Genomic DNA, 19570 nt, shown 5'->3' on the forward strand with positions numbered 1-19570 from the left:
TAGCGGTTAGCCGAATTAGCTGTTAGCTAAACTAACGTTAGCTTGCCCGTGGAGGCTGTCGACCGGATGCGTGGAACAGATCGTGCAGTGTCGTGAATCCTCGTACAACAGTCTGTGCTTGATTGGCATGTCCCAGACTCTCCTGTTAGCTTTGTTTCACCTGTTAGGGCATGACAATGACATCTACAATAAGTGAGTGAGTGTGGGCGTGCATAGATATCAAGCCTTTTTAAGTTTTCTTTACTGTCCATAAGAAAGTTAATGTATTCCCTCCTAAATTCAAGGCTTTTATTATTGTGTGAACCTAAATCGTTGCTTTTAACATACAATTATCAGCTTAGTTTCTGGGCAGCACAGTGTCCCATTGGTTAACGAGAAGGTGCTGTGTTTAAATATTCTGTCTAGCGGCTAGCTGCGACCTCTCTGTGTGGAGTTTGCATTTCCTCTCTGTGTCCGCCTGGGCTTCTTCCAAGTAATTGCTGCCTCAGTCCAAAGACATGCAGCTTAAAGCCTTGGTCACATCAAGATTTGAAGCGGTGAAATTTCACAGCTAAATCAATTCATTCTAATATATTAGTGGATCCTCTTGAGCAGGTGAAATTAACAAGTACATTTATGCCGTTGACCAATAGCAAGCCATCTTCACAGGGGACAGAGAGCCGGAGGGTCCAAAATGGAGGAAGCTATCATTGCTCATTAGGTATGTTGCACTATTCACTTTTATTTAACCTCCTCTATCAGAGTAGAAACTGTGTCCACAAAGGAGGCTGTTATAAGACTAGGGGTTGGGTACCGAAAACCCGCTGCTAATATGGCACCGGTGCCTAAACAACCGGTATCTACCAGACCGAATAGCAATGCAGATTTCGGAGCCTAATTTCAGTGCCACTGAAATGTCTGTGCTGCTCTCTGATGCTCCGAAACAGATGTTGCGGGCAACCGAAGCATCGCTGCGCATGACGCTACTTAACAGTACACTTGGGAGCAGGTAACGTTAGCCTACCGTTAGCTAGTAGCTAGGTTAAACAGGGTTAAAATGCTGATAGCTAAACGGTGTACAAGGTGGCTGTATTTCACTGTAGAGGGTTCCAACACTGGGACATCCAACAGTGTGCAGATAAAGACACAAACTAACCACTGCCTTCCATTTTCGGATAAACAACACAGCCGTTGCCTTCACTTGAAATTGGTAAGCCTCATGGTGCTTTCAAAGTTCTTGTAAAATCCCCTTTTCCCATCTAGTGCATGTTTTTGTCATTTAACTGCAATTTACTGGTGAAATAAGTTATTGTTATTACGTTATTAATAAATAATTTAAATGACCACATGGTATAGCAATAAACAAGTTATTTAGTGTCGCCGAGTATCACCAGTATCAGAAGAAACCCAAACGATACCCAACCCAACAAGGAGTTGATGGTACAAATACATCTTTTGAATTAACTGTGTGAATTTATAGTCCTGTTAGCGATCCATCTAATCTAACAAGTTTGCTAACTGTTGAATTAATCAGTTTTATTTGTCACACGTAGTCGGGATTGAAGCCATATGTTGTAGCTGATTGCCATCTTCACCTTTTCCTCAGTGTTTACTCTGATGTTTATATTTGAAAAACTTCACCAGCCAGGCTAGCAGAGTCAGCAGGAGACTGGTGAGTTGATTTCCCGATCCTGATGAGGGACTCATTCCGTCACCGTCCAACGTGAACCACATAAAGCACAATTAATATTTGTTAAAGAGGCAAGCATACATTTTGCGTAGAGGCGACTGAAGAGTTTCCTCACCTTCAAGCTTGTTAGATCTGAGAGCTGTATTATCCCTCCTTTGTATTGAACAAAATGGTTTAAAATGCTGACCCAAATGGCATGGGGAAATAGATAAAGAGTAGGGAGAAAATAGAAAGACGCTCCAAGAGCTATTGTGACTGACTAGCGCTAGCCCGGCTGGGTTGGCTTTCAAGTTAAAGGTTAGCTCACCAACTACAGAAGTTCACCAACTAACCCTAAAACGTCACTATGTCACCAAGCTTCGGCCCCACCTATTTTGCATGGACAAACAAATGTAATTTTGTGATTGTGAGAGCTAATTTAGCCCTGTGATAGACTAACAACCTACCAACGGTGTAGCCCACCTTTTGCCTCAAAGTGGGCAGGGACTGGCTCCAGTCCTTGACAACCCTGCACAGGATAAGCTAGACTATAACAAAAAGGATTAGTTACGAATCAAAATTATTGAGCACAATCACAACTTTAACCAGAGCTAATTATATATATGTAAATTACACTTACTTACTATACTGTAGATTTGATACATAGAGGGCCCTATTTTAACGATCTGAAACGCAAGTGTGAAACGCAAAACACAAGTAGCTTTGTGGGCGGATCTCGGGCGCTGTTGCTATTATACCGGCGGGATAAATGACTCTTGTGCCCGACGCAAATCTTAAATGGGTTGGTCTGAAGTAGCTGGGTGTGGTTTGGGCGTTACGTGAAAATAACCAATCAGAGCGTCATCTCACATTCCCTTTAAGAGCAGGCGTATTGTTCCGTGGCGGATTGCTATTATGACGGCGGATTTGCCTGGCGCACGCCAGCAGAAGCTGTCCGGGATGCGGCAAAGTAATAAATGCCCGTCTTGTCCGGGTGGCGATGTTGCTGCGGCCTCTCGGGCGCGTCTCCTCAAGTCTGGAGAGGATTGCTGCAGCCATGCAGCGTGGGCCTCCAAACACACCACCTGCAGCTGTTGTGCCCCTTCCTCCTCCCCCAACTCCATCTCCATCCACCCGCTCCATCAGGAGCGCATCGCGCATTGCCACTCCCGGACCAGATTCCGCCGGAGTGTCCAATCCCACCGTAGTTCAACATCACGTCTCCTTAAGTCCTCTAATATTTTCTCATTTATGTCATCAACACATCCATGATTCATGGAAATGTGTAAAACACAACAAGCCACAAAGAATGCTGCGACTTTTTGAGGATTGTACTGTAAAATGCCTCTATCCAAACACATGAAGCGCATTTTCAGTAATATTTTTCTTTGTAATTATGTATGGTTTTCAAAAATGTGAACTGCTGTAGATGAGAGAAGTGTATGCGCGTTGTGCATACGCTACATTATGGCCAAGCATTCGTCTCTAAAATAGCATCTGAATAACGCGCTACTGATTTTAGACTAGCGGCACTGACTTTAGACCAGGTTTTTCCTGGTCAGTGGCGGAATTGTTTTCTGAAAGTGCAAAATAGCACCACGTAACGTTTGCGCTGGAACACGCCTCCTCTTTTCGCTGAACCGCCCCCGGGAGCGCAAATACATTCCCTAATTTACCGACGTGCGTCTGTGGAGGGAAAAGTCCGCTGTGCGTGGGGTGCAAAATAGGAATGATACATGCGTCGGTGTACAAAGGCAATTGCGCTGAGTGCAAGATAGGGCCCAGAGTCTTTTAGTGGTGCTGCATCAATCAGCAGTTCAGTTGAGTCCAGGCACTTTGTACTTTGTGTTCCGTTTCTTGTTTAGGGAGCCTTCTCGCTCGCTCTAACTCTGCAAACAATATTTGATGTGAATGTATAATATACAGTATTTTCATGGTGTAGAAAAATAAAAACATTTAGTTAAAGTTAAAGCTGCTGAAGAGGAACATAGTGATGAAGTTTTGGTGTGTGTAGGCTGCTCCCTCAAGGCTTTTCTGTAGCTAACAGCTGGTCAACAGGACAAACTGGCGTTTTTGTGTATGTATGTATGTGTGTGCGTGCATGAATGCGTGCGTGCATGCATGCGTGCGTGCATGCATGCGTGTGCCTGCGTGTGTGTGTTTGTTTGTGTGTGTAGGCGAGTGCCTCGGGTTGTAGCTAGTTGTCGGTCAGCAGGGCATGTGGCTCTGATGTGAAATTGCCAACAGTTACTATGGCAACGGGAAGGGAAACAAAAGCTTAGTGCTCGTGGAGTGAGGGAACGATGGAGGAGGCAAAATGAAGCCCGCACCTTTTCTCGGATATTATCCACCGTTCTCTCTCTCTCTCTCTCTCTCTCACACTCTGGCTTTCTCACTTTCTCTGATCCCCCTACTGTTAGTTTTGTTTTCTCTCTCCTCCTTTCTCCAACTGTCTTTCTCATTTCTGTCACCAGTCTTCCCCTCTCTGTCTCTCTGTCTCACTTTCTGTCTATCTTCGGCTGTCTTGTGAGATAGAGGTGTGAGAAGCAGCTGGGTCCATCAGGGGGAAAGAGAGAGAGAGGATAAGAGTGTGAGTGTGAGGAGGTGTCAGAGAAGAGAAATGAGAGAGGTGAAAAATTGTAAGAGAGAGATTAGAAAACAGAGAGAGAACATGTTTGAGCAGACAGAAAAATAAGTGAGACTGAACAAGAGGAAAAAAAAAAATGTTAAAAAGTACGGTGATAGGTAAGTGGATATAGAACTATGTAAATTACATGGATCATGACAAAAATTTAAGACAGCACCCCCAGTTTGCAGACTGCTTTGGCTATTTATTTTTTTTGTAAATCCCCATAACATGTGTATGGACACATATACAGTGCCTTGCGAAAGTATTTGGCCCCCTTGAACTTTTCGACCTTTTGCCACATTTCAGGCCTCAAACATAAAGATATAAAACTGTAATTTTTTGTGAAGAATCAACAACAAGTGGGTTCCAATTATGAAGTGGAACGAAATTCATTGGCTATTTCAAACTTTTTTAACAAATAAAAAACTGAAAAAGTGGGCGTGCAAAATTATTCAGCCCCTTTACTTTCAGTGCAGCAAACTCTCTCCAGAAGTTCAGTGAGGATCTCTGAATGATCCAATGTTGACCTAAAATGACTAATGATGATAAATAGAATCCAGCTGTGTGTAATCAAGTCTCCGTATAAATGCACCTGCTCTGTGATAGTCTCAGAGGTCCGTGTAAAGAGAAGCAGAGAGCATCATGAAGAACAAGGAACACACCAGGCAGGTCCCGAGATACTGTTGTGGAGAAGTTTAAAGCCGGATTTGGATACAAAAGATTTCCCAAGCTTTAAACATCCCAAGGAGCACTGTGCAAGCGATAATATTGAAATGGAAGGAGTATCAGACCACTACAAATCTATGAAGACCCGGCCGTCCCTCTAAACTTTCAGCTCATACAATGAGAAGACTGATCAGAGATGCAGCCAAGAGGCCCATGATCACTCTGGATGAACTGCAGAGATCTACAGCTGAGGCGGGAGACTCTGTCCATAGGACAACAATCAGTCGTATACTGCACAAATCTGGCCTTTATGGAAGAGTGGCAAGAAGAAAGCCATTTCTTAAAGACATCCATAAAAAGTGTCGTTCAAAGTTTGCCAAAAGCCACCTGGGAGACACACCAAACATGTGGAAGAAGGTGCTGTGGTCAGATGAAACCAAAATCGAACTTTTTGGCAACAATGCAAAACGTTATGTTTGGCGTAAAAGCAACACAGCTCATCACCCTGAACACACCATCCCCACTGTCAAACATGGTGGTGGCAGCATCATGGTTTGGGCCTGCTTTTCTTCAGCAGGGACAGGGAAGATGGTTAAAATTGATGGGAAGATGGATGGAGCCAAATACAGGACCATTCTGGAAGAAAACCTGATGGAGTCTGCAAACGACCTGAGACTGGGACGGAGATTTGTCTTCCAACAAGACAATGATCCAAAACATAAAGCAAAATCTACAATGGAATGGTTCACAAATAAACATATCCAGGTGTTAGAATGGCCAAGTCCAAGTCCAGACCTGAATCCAATCGAGAATCTGTGGAAAGAACTGAAAACTGCTGTTCACAAACGCTCTCCATCCAACCTCACTGAGCTCGAGCTGTTTTGCAAGGAGGAATGGGCAAAAATGTCAGTCTCTCGATGTGCAAAACTGATAGAGACATACCCCAAGCGACTTACAGCTGTAATCGCAGCAAAAGGTGGCGCTACAAAGTATTAACTTAAGGGGGCTGAATAATTTTGCACGCCCAATATTTCAGTTTTTATTTGTTTAAAAGGTTTGAAATATCCAATAAATTTAGTTCCACTTCATGATTGTGTCCCACTTGTTGTTGATTCTTCACAAAAAATTACAGTTTTATATCTTTATGTTTGAGGCCTGAAATGTGGCAAAAGGTCGAAAAGTTCAAGGGGGCCGAATACTTTCGCAAGGCACTGTACGCAGGGTGGGAAATTAACTTGTTTGCCCACCTTGTTAGCCACTTTGGCTGGTGGATGCCCAATTTTACCAGCCACTTAAATTTTTTACCAACCACTTTTTCTGGAATTCAAATTTATAAAAGAAAGTGCACTAGCATACTTTTAATTGATTTATTAAATTACTTATTATTAATACATATGTTATTAATATAAATGTTTATTATGTGTCAGTAGCTTGTTGATCTTTACATTGTTAGTTAATTTCCTATCCTGGCCTGAGACACACATTCATATGGTTTGATAAAGGACTTATTGGACTTAAACTTATCATTGGTCTTACAATAACAAGTGTAGCTGTCCTCAATTTAGGTCATCCTGTACATCTCATCTCCGTTTTTTCCTGCATCCTGTGTGTGTGTGTGTCTCGTCAGTCGCGGGGTAGAACTGAGCAGCAGAGAGCCGACAGGATTAAAACGGCAGCAGCTCCTTAAACATCGTTAGTCTACATTGACGTTAAAATGTATACAGGTTGGCAGGACGGTCTGAAATGTTTTGAACGGTCTTTCGCTGTACGTTTGTCAATGCGCCACTTGTTCGAGAAGTACCTCCTCTTTTTCTTTACTTCGCTCTCAACTGTTTGTACAGCCATAGCTACTGCTGACTCCGCGGCGGGCCTCTTAACACCGGGGATATGTCCCAACATTTTTTAACAGATCATTTTCCTTTCGTCTGTACCTCAGCTCAGCTAGCTAGCTACATGTGTCACGGACTCACGGACTAGCGTGGTGAAAACTAGCTACTCGACTATGCGTGGTCAAAGCCCTGGCTGTGAACGGTTTAATTTCCTGTAAGTTCTTCACAATAAAAGGTCCTCCGTTATGTTGGTATTTGAATGTTTTTATTATGAAGCAGCAAAATCTGGACATTGGGGATTCATTAGCAGTAACGTAACGCGACTCCTATAAGCATTGTGCATTGTTACTTAACAACAGCATTCTTTGACAAAAACTGTCCAATCCGTTACAAGGAATGTTTTACAATCCACCCGCCACTGTGGCTGGTAAACAAGGCAAAGTCACCCGCCACTTTGAAAAAATACCCGCCATTGGCGGGTGGCGGGTACTAATTTCCCACCCTGCATTTACGCCTGTAACACTGCAAGTGAGAACTCACATTCAATGTGGTGGTTTACCACGTACAGTAGGAATGCTAAAATCTTCAGTGCAGCCTCATATAGCCTTGTAATGTCATTTTTTGGCCAATCTTTGTGATAATAAACCATATCAGGATTTTTTATTGATTATTTATTTAACCCATATTGAACCAGTTGAGCTCAATGATCTCTTTTACAAGGGTGACCTGGCCAAAATAGCAGCATAGAAGAAAACATAGAAGAAATATTAAAATACCAACAGTGACAAGTACAAACCGATTCGTTCACCATTGTACTTGTCCTTTATTATACATATTTAAATGGAGCATCCAAGGAAAGTTAGCTAAATGGCAAGGTCCTTCACCAAAATTGTCCCCAGAACAGTGTTTGTGTCCTTTGTTAGGTTATTTTGGGTGTTTAGTGACCTAACAAATCAATTCAAATATCCATACTTTAGTCTGATGCAGGTTAAAAGAAATTATGTGAATGGTCAAAAAAATCATATCTGGCAAAAAATCTGAATTGAGCATTAAGGCCTGCAGTCTGAACGTAGCCATATTGTTTGATGTGTAGTGCTGTCCTTGGTGCTGATCGTGCAACTGTCACAATGTCGCTGTTTTAGTGACTTTGTTTAGCACAAATAACTGAGTTAGGCCTCGGACTATTTGTGTATGAATTGTAAGGTTTAATAGTGGGGTGAGACTACACAATTTTAACATACTTTGCCATTCCTATAAATAATAGGCTAGACATTTTCATTAGTTTGAAAATATGTTGGTAGTCCTGGCTTAAGCTCTGTAGCAAAGATGGTGATCGTTGAGTGCGTCAGGGCGAGTAGTGTTCCACGCTCATCATTGTGACCGTTTTGAGTGCAACGTCCGGTATTCTTAGTGCACTGCATTTGACCATACTTTGTAAACGAACTGAAAATAGCAAGTGTAAGTACAGAAGACCGCGATCTGAGACACAGCACATCTCCCATTGGGGAGAGTGGGGAGAGCCAGCGATGGAGGGAGCTGAGCCACCGGACTTGTACGCAGCACCATGGACTCCTACAAGGCCCAAGTCAACCTGTAATGTACACTTTATAAAGTTTCAGATAGTTTTGAGTAGTTGTATTTCTAACTCTAGGTCCTTGAGCAGTCAAACAACTTACCAGTCAACACAAGCCAACCCCAAATAATTGCCAATTAACAAACACCTACAAACAATGGGAAATCTGTTATAGTGTGTGATATTTATTTTCCACTTCGGACTACAGTGTTAAGACAATCTTGTTATCTTAACACTTTAGCTCTAGCTGTTCATATTGTTATAATTGCACCATTTGTATCTTAGAGGAAAAAATCTGAATCCATTTTTGTTGGCTTATTTTTTCGTCTAATTTATCTCATAGTAAACATTAACAGATGAATAAAGAGGGTAAAAAATGGCTGAAGTGCTACAAGGGTCTGATTCATTTCCTGATGAGCCAGGTTCAAATCCACAGTGGCCCAAATATGAAACATGCACTTGAGCCTGCTGGGCTGCCATGATGCCCCAGAAATATCGTTTTTTAAGCCACAAAGTGCAGCCATACTCCTCTGCTCTCTTCCCATGCGTGAAACAGATGGATAAGTGCTGTAAGCACTGTTAGCAGGCTAAAGTTAAAACCCTTTCCCCTTTTGAAGTAGGTCTGCAGCCTGTCTTCTCAATTCTTTAGTAATACATTTTTTTTACAGTCAGAGAAATCTATGATATTTTAGATACAAGCATTCATAATGATATGTTATAGATACATTTTAGGTACCTTATGTCTCTGAAGTTATTTGATACTACTGTATACTCAAAGTGAAAACACTGAAAAGCTAGAGACCATCTTGCGATGCTATCACACCAGCTGCACCGCCAAATCAGACCAGGGTAAAAAGTAGGGGGGCCAATGGCCCCTTCCCTACTTTCTACCCCCCTACTTCCGCAATATCTTTGTTTACCTTGACGGTTCGGCTAAACGTAACGCCTCCAGCATGAGTTTAAATACACCTTCAGGAAAACAGAAACTTCAGAGAGTTGGGAGGGCACTGCACAACAACACATTCGTGGTTAAAACTGTAGTGCCTGCTTAAATGTCTCCTTAATTACGTGCTCATTAAGTGCTTCTGTGTAAGTCAATAAAATCTCCTGAATCTTCTTCCTGTGAAATGAGTTGAGCTGCTCCTGAGTTTTTCCCTGCTCATCGGATAAAGATTCACACACATTTACACACTGATGGTGCTGCATCGGGAGCAATTCACGAACCACCAACCTTCCGATTGGCAGGCAACCGCTCTACCACCTGAGCCACAGCTGCCTCTCGTCAGCCTGCCTTTGTGTTACCAGTCGTCTTGTTAGCACTTAGTCGTTATCCTGAGTTTTTGTTAAGTCTGTTTCCTGTTTAATTTTGAAGTGTCATTTCTCCTGTTTCTAGTCTTGCTTGACTTCCTACCTTGTATGTTTTCCTGCTTTTGTGATTGTCTGCCCTGATGTGTTTCACCTGTTCATCAGCCCTTATTTCACCTGTCCCTTGTTGCCTTGTGGTGCTCCCTTTGCCTAGGGTAACATTGTCATTTCTCTCAGTGTTGTAGCTTCCTGGTCGTTTTTTAAGTTTCTAGTTGTCCCAGTGTATTGGATTTTGTGTTGGATCTTCTTGTACCTGTTGCCTGTATGCCTCAGGACACCTTCTCTTGTAATCGGTTTTCACTTAATAAATCTTCAAAATCTTCCCGCTGCCTCCTCGTCTCTAAACTCTGCATTTTGGGTGCAAACTTGCTATTTTCCAAGTCGTCACAATGGCAGTCCATCAGTGTTTGTTGGGATGTTTTGGTCTGGACCATGGTGGTGAACCGACAGACCAACTGACTGACCAACATTGCCACACCTCTAAAAATAACCAATAGGGGTGGTGGACATAACAAAACTAAGTAATAGCACTTTCTTCTGTGTGAACTAGTTCAAATCAGCTCACCTAAAGTGGCTAAATGTAATTTTCAGTTTGTGTTGATTCTAGTGGCCGCTTTGGACAAAAGCAGTAGTGTTTTTACCACACCTGCTGCCGTAAAGGTCTTTACGGTGCTGTATTACCCACTGTATTACTGAGTTAGCGTTACGGGGAGGTCATACAGTTGCAATGAATGTTTTGCTCAGACAGAAAATCATTCATTTACAATAAGAGGATAATTTACAGATGCATCGTTGCATTTCAAGTGTTGCATACGGTAACTTAGCCTACTTTGGATGTCTCGTGAGATAAACCGGGTATCACTGTCACTGTGTCACGAGCCAAAGCATTAAGAGTTTGTTACAGCAACCAACGTAATAATGACTTATATTCATATAGTGCATTTCATGAAACCCAGAGACGCTTTACACAAGTACAGGTGGACAAGGGAAAAGAAAGTAGTACGCCAACACAAACACGGAGTAAATGGAAAAAAAACTTATACGTGGGCTACTGACGTACAACCACATTGCGTATTGTAAAGTTATTTTTATGAATGAAATAGACATATTACATAACTGACCAATTCACGATCGGTTTTGAATCATTCCCAATCCCGTAATTGTCTCCATCTGTTGATAGCCCCGACCAAAGTTGACTCACATCATTGCCGTTGTCTTTCACTTTCGCTTTCCCTTTTAGCTTTTAGTTGTTCTTCGTTTCATTTATTTTTTTCCTGTGATAGGCCTATATAAAGAAACCACCGGCTTCCTTTTACCTGGCTCAAAAGGCTGCACACTAACACAGGCTTTCCGGGGTTACAAAGAAACCCGTGACCCATCAGAATGTGTGACTGTAGCGCTCTCTACCTGCCGCAAATCATTCTGTGACTGCGCGGTAAAAATCTATACCCGGGCAGAGGCCTTACTAAAAATGGCGTTCTTTTTACTGTTAGACTCGTTTGCTATTACAGGTCATTTAAGACCATTGAATGAAAAATGACAGAGCTTCAGAAACATTAAAAAGTGACATATAGTCACTTTAAATTTAGCAACACTTATCTTCAAAAACTGAAACGCCACATCACCAAACACTGTAATAGAATATGACAACAAACAAAGTAAAGTGCTTTGTTTAGTGCTTGTTAATCAGCAGGACAGATGTAATTCAGTCCCAGAGTGTTGGCATTTCATGGTTGCCATCTCCGGTTCATCAATCCAATGACCATTCAAAAATGCCTTTTATGTTCCGTTAAATTCTGAAGCGGTGACAGACTAGACGCACAGTATAGTGACTTTGTGTAATGGTGGATAAACACACTGTGCAGTGTGGTCAGGGTGAGTCATACTGTAGAGTAGCATGGCCAGTGAGTATTAGTCATCTAACCACCAGGTTTAGAGGACCCAGAGCAAATAACATGACTCCCACAGCGCTCTTAGAGACACTCACACGCTCTGTCTGTGATCTGTCTGTGTGCTGTCCGGGCTATTTTTATGGGGCATCAGAATTCATTACTTGTAATACCTCAAAGCTGGATCTAGCTAGGAAAAGTAGAGAACGAGGAAAATTAAGTTTGAGTTAAAATAATCTATAATCTTTTTATTATGGTTATTTTAACATTGAATCAAATGACTCTGTAATGTGAAGGGGTACCTCACAGTGCTGATATCAAAGTCAGACAACTTTGCAACTTGGCCTTTTTTCAGACCCACATATTTGCGCTGTTCTCAACAACTGTTGGAGTGTGTGTGTGCGTGTGCGTGTGTGTCTTTTAAATATTTCGAAAACCATTCATCCAATCTACTTCATACTTGGCAGGTGTATTGCTGGGTACCCAGTGATCTTGGTTTTTGGCATTTGGAGCAATTTGGATAGCGTTGAATATTAATAAATATCAATGAAACTAAGTTACCGCACAATAAAAGTTGAAAACAAACGACGACCTATGTGCAGCTGCGGTGGTGGCTACGGCTCTCAGTCAAGCATGTCTTCGCAGCAATATATACGCCTACTTTGAAATTAACACCTGTGTGTTTCTGACTGCTGGACATAGCCTACTAACCTTACAACTGAACTCTTCTTCACTTCCCTCAACGAGCACCAGCGGATATTCTACAGGTCAGGAACATCGTCACTCTGCCAACTCATATTGAAAGTTTGCCAACTAACTTAACACTAAAAAGGTTACCGCTGGAAGGAAGCCCACCTTAGGAAGCTAAGGTGGGCAAAACTGCCACAGAGACTCATGGTCAACTTCTACCACTGTGCAGCGGAGAGTGTGTTGACCTACGGGTTACTGGTATGGTTTGCTGCCTGCACAAGCGCAGAGAAGGAGGCCCTACACAGAGCGGTGAGAGCCGCAGGAAAGATCATTGGGGTCGTCCTCCCAGACATTCCAACTATGTACACCTCGCGCTGCATGAAACGAGTGAAGAACATCCTCCAGGACCATTTACATCCAGCCCATCACCTCTTTCAACTGCTGCCTTTGGGGAGAAGATATAGGTCCATCAGGGCCAAAACCAGCAGGCTGGCCAACAGTCTTTACCCCCATGCAGTCAGGTTGCTTAATGGACATACTACCCCCCCATTCCCCATCAGACATCCCTTTGTGACATAATGTCTCTGTCCATACATCATCAATACCTGTGACCTGGACATTGCATTGCTGCAAAAATACTACAACGATTTATCGATTGCACCACGCACTTTAATGGACATAGCACTTTATTGGACATAGCACTTTATGGGGTTTTTCTAGAGGGATGTATGGAAAGTTAACTTAGGTACAAAGTCATTCTAGGGGTATTTATGGGGAGTTAAATTAAATTAGGTACAAAGTCATGGGTAAATTCTTTTCATGGGGACATATATAGATAAGGCAAAATTATGAAATTAATCGTACACAAACACATGGTACATGAATGCCCAGGCTCTTGGGCTCTCCAGCACGTTGTTTTGTTGCCGGTGGTTGGGCACATTTCTCATCGCCTTGTACTACCTGGATGTGTTAAGGAGGGTTGGTGAATGGCGGACCCAAAAGCAGAGATGGTAGGCAGTGGAGTAGATAATAATGAATTTGAATTACAAACCAAAAAATATACAAACAAAAGGAGACCTGGAAAAAGCAGGCAAAAAGAGAGTCCAAGAAGAACTGAGCAAAACACAAAACAGACCACCACAATAAGACAAAACACGGAACAAAATACCAAACCCATAACAGAATGTGGGACAGCTACGCGGAAAAAAATAGGTGCAATGCCACTGGGTCAAATTGCAGCAACAGAAAGTTTGCTGCCAACTAAAGGTCCATCAACCTGACGGTTCCAAATGTACACAATGGAAACAAAGCATGTGTTGGACTGGAAAGGGGACTGAGTACCCCAAAAAGATGCTAGAGAATCCCTTTCTACAGGGCCCAGAATTTTGTGCTACGCCCCTGGGTGTCGGGAGCACGCATAACATCACATCCTTTGGATTTCCCCCCAAAAATACGTCCCAATTCCTTGACATAGAAATCAGTCCACAGGCTGTTTTTTGTACTTGTAAAAAGTTACACGTACAGTATGACCTTTAAAAGTTAAAACTGAACAACTGACACTTAGGTGCCTTTTCAGTGAACCTTACCGTTCCACTGGATGCACAAGTACAGCCACATGCCACTTGAATTGCATGTGTTTAAATGATTTTCAAAATTATTTTTCTCTCCTTGTTTCTTGTCTTTTAGCTCGGCCGCACCGAAACAGCTGTGAACAACTTGAACCCAGTGTTTGGAGTGAAGTTTCAAGTGGACTACCACTTTGAGGAGATCCAGAAGCTTCGCTTTGCCATGTTCGATGAAGACAAGTGTGCCACTCAGCTCTACGAACATGACTTCCTGGGAGAATTCATTTGCACACTGGGAGTGGTATGGATTGATATCTCCTTTTATGTTTAAAGTTGGTTCTGTATTTAATAGGATGATAAGTTGCCATAAAATGTATTGACCTTATGTGAACTACCCATTATTTGTTTTGTTCTATTCATTTCCAGTTTTGTCTTTAAACTTCTGGTGTCAATTGCCAGCTATGTTAAACTCAAGCCAAAAGTCTTGGCCTTGATGAGTTCACACTTTCATTTCTCTAAGTTGGAAACAGATACACATTTTTGAGTAGGCTAGGCTAGAATAAAGACGTTCAGTGGTTCAAACACATATTTCTTTAGTTTTGGTTTTGTCTTAATTGATTCCTGTCCTGTCTCTCTTTAATTGTCTACTAGATTGTGTCCAATAAGAAACTTCACAGACCCTTGATCTTAGCCAATGGGAAGCCAGCTGGCAAAGGATCCATTACGGTAATATTCAGTACTGGCTCTCTCTCTCTCTGTCTCTCTCTCTCTCTCTCTCTCTCTTTCTCTCTCTCTCTCTCTCTCTCTCTCTGTATCTTAAACTTTCTTTTTCTCTCTCATATTGACACACACACACACACACACACACACATTGTACCATATTATCAAAGGTTGTTGGTCATGTGGATGCAGTCGCTTTTGTTTACTATAATGACATGTTTGCTATTGTTGATGATGATGACCGTGACGTTACTGTTGATGAATGTAGCGTTGTGTGCTGCTGTTCATGCTGATGTTGATGTGAATGTTAATAGTTGCCGGTACTTTTGCTGCAGCTAATGTTGTGCTGTAATGTTATTTTAGATAACAGCTCAGGAGCTGTCTGACAACAGAATCATCACTTTGACCCTGAGTGGGCGTAAACTGGATAAGAAGGTAGGCAGTTAGACACACACACACACACACACACACAGTAAGGCTACATCTCCACTACTACATTTTCATTTTTAAGAGGCGTTCTGAAACAAAAACAATCTCCGTCCACACAAGAGTTTAAGTTTAGTTTTAGTTTTTGCACCAGTAGCAGAACTAATCTCCGTCCAAATTATATATATTTTATAATATGACCATTCCTATACTGGGCATGTGCGTGCCAGTGTAAACAGGAAGCAGATTGTCTATCTTTACTCTGCGGTTGAAAATAATGGATGTATAAGTTGAAAATGAAGAAACAACAATGGCGACAAGTAAGACCAGGGATTTATTTGCTTGGACCGACAACAAAGTGGAACGGTTACTGAAAAGTGTGAGACCACAAAGCAACCCCAGAGTTTTCAAACCAAAACGTGGGCAGCAGTGTTTTCTAATGCCCCCGTTTTAGGGGCTCTTGAAACGCCGGAGTAGTGTGGATGTGAGGTGTAAACATGGCAAAAGATATTCCATTTTAAACTAAAACGTAGTAGTGTGGATGTAGCCTAATGAGCTATCATGTGCACAGATAGGTGGAAATTAAAACCATGCAGAATTTCTATATATTTTTTATTATTTCAATGTTTTATTTTATTTTCAATCTTGGACCTACAGTATGAAGTAGCCGCTGGTGTATGGTGAAGGGAAGAGTGACTGCAGGTCAGAAACAGCACAGCTTGAATTGTGATTTGAACTAATACTGATGTGTGCCTGCTGTGCACCCTCTAGTTAAGCCACCATTGTAAACACAAAGCACAGCCATTGCAGGAGCTCAGAGTTTCTTTTAATTAATACATGAATTAAACAAAAAGAAAAGACTCCTCTCTGCAATATGATGTTTATTTATTTTTGGCCACTGCAATTTAATCTACTATAAGCTATATATATATATATATATATATATATATATATATATATATATATATATATAAACTAAAATCATGTGTTGCAGTTTTTACTAAGGAGAGGAGAATTAGGGATAAAAAGTAACATCTTCAAAAAGACAAACTGTCTGTTCTATGCAGGACTTTTTTGGGAAGTCAGACCCCTACCTGGAGTTTCACAAACAGGGAGAAGACGGCAAATGGATGTTGGTGCACAGGACCGAGGTGAGTCATCAGTGGGGAATAAAAGCTCCTTCATCTAACTGTCAAAATTGTCAACCATGAGCGGTCATTGTCAGCTAAATCAGGTCTTACACAATTTAACAATAAGTGTACAGCCCCGAGTGTAGGTAATTCTACTGTTGCTACAACTGCATTATATATCTGCTGCTGTGTAATTCCATGATTACGTGCCTTTCTTTTATGTCTGTGACTTCAGGTCATAAAGAACACTTTAGATCCAGCATGGAAACCCTTTACTGTGCCGCTTATTTCTCTCTGCAATGGAGATGTGGACAGAAACATCAAGGTTAGTTAGAGTATCATCTGTTACGAAACTGGTGTGATGTGGCATTTCTACTTCATTAAATGTTAGCAGTGCAGATTGGCAATTAAAAGAAGAACAGGAGGTAGCATGTTTATGCACCGTTAGTATTGCACAAAAGTTTGGTCATGTTGTTTTGATGATGCTGTGTCATAATCACAAATTCTGGACAACAATGCAAATTAAAAAAAGTGTTTAAGTCCAAGTCCAAAAAGTGTTATTGTCCATATAAAATGTAACCAATTATTAATTTTGATCAAAGTTAACATCTTTGAATAGAGAGTTTTTACGATGAGCAGCATGAAGAAGTGTAAAGAGGACCAAATACCACCAGATACATTACCACTTGAGGGTTTGGAAAATGGAAAAGGTGATGGAATGATGCAATGTGTTCTACACAATGACAGGTCCTGTGTTACGACTATGATAATGATGGAGGCCACGACTTCATAGGAGAGTTTCAAACCACTGCTGCCAAGATGAGTGAAGCCCAGAACTCAGTGGAGGTAAAACATATTTGACATTAGTGTGATTAGGTGTGTGTTTGTCAGTTCAAATTCAATCTGTTCCAGGGTGAATTTAGGCGGCAAGGGTTCGACCCAAACAGACTAAGCAGGCAGACAGGATCAGATCAGTGATTTATTGCTAAAGTAGACACAGGCTTAGATGCAGCAAGTCCAATCTAACAGGCAACAAAAATAAAAAACACATAGCAGCTTTGATGAACAGACAGAGAGTAGCTGATGAGGGAATGAGATCCAGGTAAGGACATGGGGAAGGCCAGGCAGAGCAGCAGAGCAGATGAGTAGGGCTGGGTATCGTTCTAATTTTTTTCGATACCAGTACCGTGACCTGGATACCAGTTCCTGAAAGATCCTTTTTTCGATTCCAATTTCATAAAATCCATTTGAACAAATACAAAATTACACATATTTTACACATTACGGCACAAATCTTTTTATTTCTTTTTCAGCTCCTACTACGTGAGCCCCGTCTCTGTGAGTGCTTATTGGCTCGCTGACGCTAATGAGATTTACTCCTTAGGTATTGAATTTTGGTATCGAATGACGAGGCATTTTTCGATACTAAATACCATATAGGGAATTTAGTCGGTGTCTAAAAAGTATTGAATTTCGGTACCCGCCCTACAGATGAGGGAAGTGGGAACAGGTGTGTTGATTGGGTGGGACAGTCAGGTGATAGGTAAAGGAAGGAATGTTTGAGGGCATCAGATTGATGTATGGAAAATGGCAATAATGGGGCCTGGGTAATAGGGAAGTGGCTGGATACGAGGGACACAGAGACAGACTGTGACAGTTATCTGTATGCAACTGTATTATTGCAGTAAATCCTAGATTACCTATCTTAGCTGTCACTTCTTATATCTTTATTAATATCTTATTTTCAGTAACAAAAATAGGATCATTTGGGACAGAGAGGGAATGTGAATAGCGACAGTGCAAGGGTCATGACCTGGATTTAAACCACTACATCATTCAGTTTGGGCTGCTGCACCTTAGCTGCCGAGTCCTTTTAGAACAGAATGTTAATGGTTTGATTTTGAAACACTAAACCATTTCTTTTCTAAATTTAAAGGGCATTTATCTCATCTTCAGTAGAATCAGGCTCTGTCATTAGCCAATTGATAGTAGTTTTATTTTACTTTTTAGCTATACTGAATTTGCCACAACCCTGCCCCATACTGGTTAGTTTTCAGTTTACTGTCTGAGCTGCTAATAAATAGATACTATTAATATTTATTCTTTTCACTTTTGCATTTCTGGTCTGCTAAATATGTAAAGATGCAGGGATTAGAAAACCGTTCATTCATTAGTAGCTCAGTGTGTGTTTGCATGTGTGTGTGTGGTGTGTGTGTGTGTGTGTGTGTGTGTGTGTGTGTGTGTGTGTGTGTGTGTGTGTGTGAGAGCGATAGAGAGAGTGTTCATTTGTGAAACTGGGTGTGTGTGCATGTGCCAAAGCAGCCTCATGACTTGTTCTCCCACTGAGTCCCTTCATGTGTGGTAATGATGTGGACACACACACACACACACACACACACACAGAGAAAATAAAAAGACGGGGGATGGAGAGAGAGACGTTGTGAAAAGAAGGATGAGAAAATGAAAGGTGCTTTTGAGATGTAAAACAGCCTTTAGCTGAGCCCTAGTAACACGACAAGGCATTTAGAGCTACGTACCTGTCATATGAATCACCAGCTGACTCAAGGCCTGTGGAGTGTGTGTGTGTGTGTATGTGTGTGTGTGTGTGTATGTGCATGTGTGTGTGTGTGCGCGTGTGTGTGTGTGTGTGTGTGTGTGTGTGTGTGTGTATGTGTGTGTGTGTGTGCGCGCATGTCTCAAATGTTTCTTTTCATCAAACACATTGCTATATAATGTGTGTTGGTGTGACTTACAGTATCAAAGATAGTCCTAAGTTAAATTTTTCTTTCATCTTCATGTTCATCACGTAAAATGAATTCATTAAGTGTTTTTAATAGAGAGTATTTTTATGTTTTTCTATATATAGTTAGCTTATAATACATCTCCATGTTAACTGTAGGCAGCTTGTGGAATACGTGCAGATCCAAGTCACAGTCTCTCAGTCGTGTGTGCATTTCCCCCCATCCCACCAACTTACAACTGTGCTGTCATCTCTACTATTAACCCCCCCCCCCCCGATTTCCCCTTTGATACTTGTCATTGACTCTTTTCTCTGCAATTGTATTTCTATCTCTTCAGGTGGAGTTTGACTGCATCAACCCCAAGAAACAGAAGAAGAAGAAGAGTTATAAAAACTCTGGCATTATCATAGTAAAGTTATGTAAGGTGAGGATGGATGGATGGATGGATGGATGGATGGATGGATGGATGGATGGATGGATGGATGGATGGATGATTGAATGGATGATTGGATGGATAAGGGGTGGAGCTTTGGTCTTTTTTCAACAAACCATGTTTGTTTTACAATCTTAATCTTTGCTTCTAAATGATAATGGTTGGGTTGTTACTGTTAGGCTATAATTAGCCTGGCGCATAGACCTGTGGAATCACACGTAAAGCACATTTCCCTCGTCATCTCCTTGCATCTCCTTATGGAGTTT

At 41.6% G+C, this 19570-nt stretch overlaps 1 protein-coding gene across 2 annotated transcripts in view; it reads left to right on the plus strand.

Moving 5' to 3' along the window:
• Positions 1 to 19570, plus strand: part of cpne2 (copine II) — a 66789-nt gene that overhangs the window by 11055 nt on the left and 36164 nt on the right. For both annotated transcript variants that reach the window (XM_039808015.1, XM_039808016.1), the window contains exons 3-9: positions 13976 to 14155; positions 14506 to 14580; positions 14938 to 15009; positions 16068 to 16151; positions 16366 to 16455; positions 16878 to 16976; positions 19209 to 19295. In XM_039808015.1, the coding sequence (XP_039663949.1) occupies positions 13976 to 14155; positions 14506 to 14580; positions 14938 to 15009; positions 16068 to 16151; positions 16366 to 16455; positions 16878 to 16976; positions 19209 to 19295 (687 nt within the window). The remainder of the gene's footprint in view (positions 1 to 13975; positions 14156 to 14505; positions 14581 to 14937; positions 15010 to 16067; positions 16152 to 16365; positions 16456 to 16877; positions 16977 to 19208; positions 19296 to 19570) is intronic.

The sequence above is a fragment of the Perca fluviatilis genome, chromosome 8 (assembly GCF_010015445.1).
Source record: "Perca fluviatilis chromosome 8, GENO_Pfluv_1.0, whole genome shotgun sequence".
Classification (NCBI taxonomy): Eukaryota; Metazoa; Chordata; class Actinopteri; order Perciformes; family Percidae; genus Perca; species Perca fluviatilis.